At 46.5% G+C, this 7,018-nt stretch overlaps 2 protein-coding genes across 2 annotated transcripts in view; both read right to left on the bottom strand.

Annotated features, from left to right (window-relative positions):
* Pmar_PMAR003947 (RING domain protein, putative) overlaps window positions 1-457 on the bottom strand; it is a gene marked incomplete at its 5' end in the record, with an annotated part of 2,100 nt that extends 1,643 nt beyond the window's left edge. Inside the window, 3 exons of the mRNA XM_002775230.1 lie at window positions 38-121; window positions 171-259; window positions 307-457. Coding sequence (XP_002775276.1) covers window positions 38-121; window positions 171-259; window positions 307-457 — 324 coding nt within the window. The remainder of the gene's footprint in view (window positions 1-37; window positions 122-170; window positions 260-306) is intronic.
* A 153-nt stretch (window positions 458-610) lies between these two features.
* On the bottom strand, window positions 611-965 carry Pmar_PMAR003946 (glutaredoxin, putative; the record flags this gene model as incomplete). Its single annotated transcript, XM_002775229.1, has 2 exons — window positions 611-709; window positions 765-965. 2 exons carry the CDS (start codon window positions 963-965, stop codon window positions 611-613), a joined length of 300 nt encoding a protein of 99 aa, XP_002775275.1.
* Window positions 966-7,018: the final 6,053 nt, after the last annotated feature.

The following is a 7,018-nucleotide window of genomic DNA, read 5'->3' as shown; positions in this document are numbered from 1 at the left end:
AATATATCTCACCACGATTAGAATCATCGATTCCTACCTTCTGCAGTTCGCCACTATTCTTCAAAGCGACCGTCTCACTGCCTCCACCAATACATTTCCCATCAATAAAAACTCTTGGTACCTGTGGGACCACACGGACTAGTGACTTCAACTAGAGACTGAAGACCCACCGTTCTAGCACCGGTAATCTCGTTGAGATAATCCTGTATAGCAGCACAGTCCGAGCGACCATCCAACTCCACCACCTTGTATTCAGCCCCTGCATCAAGTGATGTTGGCGTTTACTAGCAGACGCCCCGTTACTACCAATGCTATTCAAGGCGGACTTAGCCTTCTTGCAGTGTGGGCAATAGCTTTTGCTAAAGACCATCACCTTATTATCCGCAATTTCGCCATCAACAAACTTCTTTACTTGCTCTATATCGACTGGAGGATTAGACGATAGACAGCTACCCATGCCTATTGGTAATGCAGCTATACGGCCGGTACTACCAAACTAACTCAAGTCAATCGTCCCCTTCAAATAACAGAACTCTCCTCTGAAAGATACCCTGAGAGCATTTTTAGCAAACGAAGGGGTATCTCTGGTCCACTAACAGTTTGATATGAATCAAGCTTGGATTAATTTCTTCAACTCCCCGCTCTTGACCTTGGCTACAGTGTCATCACCTCCACCAATGAACTTGCCGTTCACGAATACACGTGGGACCTGCCGATTAGAAGCATCAATCATAAGCCCTCGTGATAAGAACAGTGGGCCCTACACTACGAGCACCAGTGAGCTGGCCTAAGTAGTCTTGAATGTCCGAGCAGTCGTCACGTTGATCGAGTTCGATAACTTTGGGATTGGCGTTGATTGAAGCAAGAGCCCCTTTCGCCTTCGTGCAATAGGGACAATACGACTTGCCGAAAAGCACGACCTTGTTGGAGGCAATCTCGTTATCAACGAAGCTCTTGACTGACATCTCACGTATAAGAAGCTTTAACAAACTACGAGGGAAAACTGGTGATTAAGGAAAAGTGAACTAAGTGATGAAATCAAATTATGCTATCTTCTTGACAGCGACTCTGAGCTACTCCATAGTTGAGACTCTCAGAGGAGTTACTGCCGGGAAACATACATAATACTTGCGGTTCACAACGGGCGATTACATCTCATCCCACCAAGCTTGCTATTGGGATGAGTGTAGGTAGTTGAGCTCAGGCGAGATGTCGTGGAATACTATGGACTAACCAACACACAAAACGCTCGTCACATTAGGCCAAGAATGACAGGCCTGTATTCAGATGGTCGAAGTCTTTCTCGAGCCGAGACCTGGTCAGTCGATATGCATCAAACTATGACGAACGGAGTTGCTTGGATTACATCAGAGGCTAGCGCGATCCGTCCAAACCTGCTCAACCAGTCAAGTGAGGTACGTATCTAGCGACAGTATCAGCCCTTCCCAGATGGGGTTGGTACCACCAACTTGATAGCGGTACGTGACGCGAGCACTTCAGGAGCGGTTAAGATAGCAAGATTTCTCTCGAGAGCGTCGCGCAGCGTGCGTGAGGTCGACATCATCGTTCACTGGCAGAACGGTTCCGCCGGAACCTGTCGCTCCGCTCCGGAGTTCTCTAGCTCGCTGACACTCGAGGGCTCTAGCGGTGCGTAGTAGAAGATACGTAAAAAATTGATTACGCATTTGAAGATGTGCCGAATTGGGGAGTAGGATGAAATAAATATTCGGCGGATATGTTAGAGTGAGTGTATAAGTAGGTAGTCTATCGTACTAAGTACGGTGGGAGAATTAAAGGATGTGGTGAACCATCGTTTCAACCATGGATGAGGTATTAGCGTTAATAATGTTACTCGTCTGCCGAATTATACAGGAGAACTGAAGCCTTTGCTGCAGGAAGTATAGACGGTTCGGACAGAATATGAATCTGCACGTTATCTCACTGTTCATACATGATCGTGATATCATGGCATACCTCATTGTAGGGATAGGTGTGCAGGTTTGTACTGATGCATTTGTTGACGTCGTCTTATTGTGTACAATTTGACCTGTTGCATTTTCTTGTAAGTCCGCACAAGGTGCAGGCGGGATCTAGTTCAGGTAATATGAGAATGTAGTACTTCATCATGAAGTCGTCATGGACTTTCCAGATCCGGAGGAGTTGGTAAAATCATTTCTTGAGCTCCTACCGAGATATCCGCTGTGTTAGGTGTCGATGATGACGTGTGGATGGCCTATGTCGTTGAACAGCTTGATAGAAAATATGTTGAAACTCAGCTTGTGGGCACTATGTCGAAATCATATTCGTGAATACGGTCGACATATGTCTGATCATGAAGTCGAACAGGATCGGTTGGAGGTGAAGCGTGCGTTGGATGAATGAAGAGGGCATGTGTTGCAATATTCATCTATTTCCAATACTGTTCTGGTAATGGATCTGGTGGTTGGTTGCGCCCCTTGCAGAGCTGTAGTGGAGGAAATATAATAGCCTGAGTTGAAGAAACATGGGCTATGATAGCTTACAAAATCAGGTAACTTGTTGTTCTTCGTCAACATAATCAATGAATCTATGACATAAGACGCAGTAGTCATCAGAGGCATCACTTTCATTGGCGTCTTCATAAAGCGAACAGATTCTCCACATGGTTTATTATCTAAACCTAAACAGTACATGGTCACCTGTAGGCTACAGGCTGTAGCCGGAAATGTGTGGATGACATACATACTAATTGGTTTAAGAGATAGTAATCATACTCTGAGTGTACCTCCCTCTAGCTCATACTCAGTAACCTCAGAACTCAATAATCTCGGTGATGACATTGATAGTGGTTGTGATACTTAGGTAATCTCCACGAAGTGTTATACCTCGCTCTATGAAAAGGGGGAAAAGCTATGCGTTTGCGTGCCGCATGGTGCGGTCCGCTGCACGCGTGAGCAACAACAATGCTTGGTGGTATCAATGATACCGTATCATCAAACTGAGTATACAGCTTAGGTGAGCTGGGATAATACCCAGCGGCACATAGTAGTATTGAACGACATGGTACACTGAGGGTATTACCCTCTTTAAATAAGCGAACGCCGATAGGATTGTGCGCGAAAATCGATTTTTTTTCGTATGCTATTTCAAGGACGTTTTAAGGTCTAAAATACGTAGAAAGATCAACGATTTAGAGTTGAATCAACGCAGGAATTGGATGTGGGAATGTGCGAACCTCGCACCTTCGCACTGCGAAGGATGCGAGAATACGCAGCCCACACAGCTGTATACATATGTGAAAGCTCGGAGAAAACAACGCTATGAGCGGAGAGGAAAGTGGAAGTTGACGCACGATGACAACCGTTGCATGTTTTTCTATTATAATATAGATTGAGCCTCTTTTAGTAGAGTACTTACTTCAAGTCGCGTTATGCTGGGTTCACTTGACGCTACTCAACGTACACTCAAAGCGTGTCTCATTATTTACGCGGAACTTGCTCCTATGTAATAGACTCATTATCGATTTGGTATGTGCGTAGAGTGCTGTAGGAGTCGGCGTGAGCGATTCGGCTCCTCTCGTGAAGTGTTGTTGTAATCTTTTCCTCGGGGCTATCATCGACAACTTGTCAGATAATTTCATTTCCATCCCCATCGGAGTATCCTTGCCCATCATCGTTATCGGCGCTACTCATGATCCATCCTCGTAACTACAGGGCCGGCGATAGCTGTGTTAGTACCTCTTACGTTTCCTCGGCATCATCCTATCGTAGGGGCCGCTTTGACCTTGAGCCTGCAGTGAGTCTGTCCTCTTTGGAAACAAGTGAGCTGTCAGTTGTTATCCTCTATAAACGGGATGCTTATGGCATCGCTGACTATAAGTGCTCGCTGACTGTACCCCAAGAAGTCCGTCGCATAGGCCGTTTCATGTGTACTGACATTGAGCATAACAGTGCTCCTAAACTACTCCACCGTAGTCGTATCGGTCGATTCCAGGTCACGACTTGGAAGTCAGCTTGTGTGGTATCGAGATCCTCGGATTCTATTGATAGCTGTGATGAGGTCGTCTTTAGGCGATCTTGTTCCCCTTAGTTCTGACTTTTCTCCATTCTCTACTCACTGCATGCTGTACTCACACAGTTGCAGTGTTGTGAACATATATTCGCTTCTTCAGTGTAGATGTACATCGTTCTGATCAATGATGTGATGTCATTTTTTTCTCAACTTTTTCTCAGGCAACAGTTCTCACAGGCCCATGAACTCACTGTGTGAATAGACTGCGACATGTTTAAGCAGTCCATGATTAGTTGACAGTAGTGTAATGGTCTTGTCAGCAATCCTTTGTACTTGTATTGCACCGTTCGTTATTGTATATACTCCGGCCTTTAACTGTTCCTTCGAGATCTCTCAAGGTTGATAATCATGCTTGCATTAGTCAATGCTCAATCTCTCGTAATGCTCGACGGAACTCATCGCTACGCTTATTGAGTGGAAAATTGGAGAAAAGCACGAGGAATAGGATGACCATGTTCAAGTGCTAGGCACTTATTGACGTAGCTTTGAACTTTGAAATTTTATATTGCTTGGATGGTCAGCTGCTCGCTCCGGACCCGGCCGAAGCCCGGTTATAGATTACGTTAGTCAGAGCCTGACTCCCTAGAACCTATCTAAAGCCCGATTATAGGTTACGTTAGTCAAGCTCTGACTCCCTAGAACATATCCAAAGCCCGGTTATAGGTTACGTTAGTCAAGCTCTGACTCCCTAGAACATATCCAAAGCCCGATTATAGGTTACGTTAGTCAAGCTCTGACTCCCTAGAACATATCCAAAGCCTGGTTATAGGTTACGTTGGTCAAGGTCTGACTCTGTAGGAAACATCTAGTCTTCGCCAACCACGTAGACATCCAGCTATTGTAGTCGGACCCGTGCCTTGCATGATCGTCGAGATCACTTCAGCTTCTGATAGGCAACACCGGGCACCTGAAGATGTGGTTCCCCTGAGGAACCTACTAGATTAGTCTAGGAAGATTTAGTCTAGGTCTCCTGCTCATGCTACAGATAGTGGAACTTGCACTCTAAGAAGTGTTGCTTTGCGGAAGACCACTGATTTGGACTCTACGAGCCAATCGAAGCTCTCTGCTGTCTTTTGACAGTACACATGCTCGCAAGGCAATTTGGAGGAGCTACCGGTCGTTCGCAGCCTTGGAACATCTCCACTATATCGCCCTCATGACGACAGTTCTGTTGCTGTAAGTGACAAGTGGTCACTCATAGCATTCTTTAGGACGTTCAATCCCATCTAGTGCATCGTTCAATCATAGGCCGCATCATCTTCAGAACCTTTAAATGTTTTACTCCGAGCCACCACACGGGGTACTCTCTTGTCTTGTCATTGACTTGAGTAAGCTCTCGTCGTCCTTTCACTCGTTCATCTGTCCCGCACATTCATGAGCATGTCATGGCCTCAAAGATCTTGCTATTCTCTATATCTCGATGTACCTGTCAGTATTACGACCAGCAAGGGTGTCCCTAGCAAAATTCCTATTTAGTAGTGTAGCACTAATCATTGAGTTGATTTCAGTTCGGTTACGGTGTTCGATAGTTCAGTGTTGGGCTCAATTAGCGTGAATGTGTAGGTAATGACATCTCGTTATGATAACAGGGAGACGCGATCATGCGCGAGTTGTTCCTATGGATGGACCAGTAAGATCAGCCTTCTGGACCTTGTGCAATAGTATGCATAGTCCCTTAACAAATCAGAGCAGACTAGTAGTCTGTCGTAGAATGCGCATCAGAGTGTTGGCGTTCTGTCGCTGGTCCCCTCAGGACCGTACGGCTGAGGGTCCCGAAAGAGACGAACTTCAAGACGGTGGAAGTAAGAAGTTAAACAATCGTGTATAGCATCTGCTGGTAACGGAGTATTGCAGGACGCTCACGCGAGTTTATGGTGAGGTTTGGGATATGAGTAGTGATGTGAATGGTCGCTGGCTATGACAGGGAAGTATGGGGAGTAGAAGGAAGGCCCACACTGTCGATAAGGAAGCCCTAGATAGGTAAGATAGTAGTACTCTTTGGGTAACCCAAAGGGGAACCTCGAGGCATCAACCCGAGCTGGGCTAATGCCTCGAGGTTCCGTCTTAGTCACGGGTCCTCTCAGGTTGAACGGTGTTGTTGGGCATTCACTACGTTATGACGATGGACTTGATGAGCAGTCACACGTGTTCCGGAGGGTGTCTGAGTGAGCTAGCTTTGCCTTTACTGATGTATGGAGTCGCCCTTAGTCGGTATCTCTCTGATGATACCTCTAGGGGTCCTCTTGATGATACTAACCCCTCTGAAGGAATGCTCAAGAGCGTCATTGTCTCGATCACTCGGACGCACTCCTTCGACTCCATCATGTGGTTGGTCGTGCTCGCGGTGAGTATTATTGGCCCCCAGACTTCTTCCTATGCCGCTACCTCATCAGTCAACCGTGTTGACTGGTATAGAAATCGACATGGTGGGTGAACCCTCTGTCGGGAAGAATACTACCAGGCTCATCTTCCAAGTGCTGCAAATGCTTTGTCTGGCGGCCTATATTGTGGAGCTTCTCATTCACGCAAGGAAGCTGGGTGGGTCAATCATTCTTGTTATTCAGTGTACCTCACTCTTCCTGACTTGCTCGCATCGGAGATCAGTCTTCTCGCTGACCTTGTGTAGGTCTCTAACCACCGGGTGTTACCTCAGGGTGGGATATATTCCTCGACTCGTGGATAGTAGTGGACCTCATGGTCCTGGTTTTCGGCGTGTATGATGTCTATTTCGGCCTGAGAGCTATCGAGTCGGCCTCTGATTGGTCCTATCCGACTGGGCAGAAATTACAGCTTGGCTCAGCCATGAGGCTTGTACGACTAATACGGTACGCTCCTTTATTCATGTATCCCCTGTCACAATGCATCATCATTATCACTATTAGACCTGTCACCCTAGTTGGTGACAATAGTGGTCTGACAACACGGTTGCGAGTACTGGTCTCTAGCAGTGGCTCCATCCTCCGGTCCT

Source organism: Perkinsus marinus (genome assembly GCF_000006405.1).
Source record: "Perkinsus marinus ATCC 50983 genomic scaffold scf_1104296956272, whole genome shotgun sequence".
Taxonomy (NCBI): domain Eukaryota; phylum Perkinsozoa; order Perkinsida; family Perkinsidae; genus Perkinsus; species Perkinsus marinus.
The sequence above is the reverse complement of the archived record's forward strand: the minus strand, read 5'-3'. Positions and strand labels throughout refer to the sequence as shown.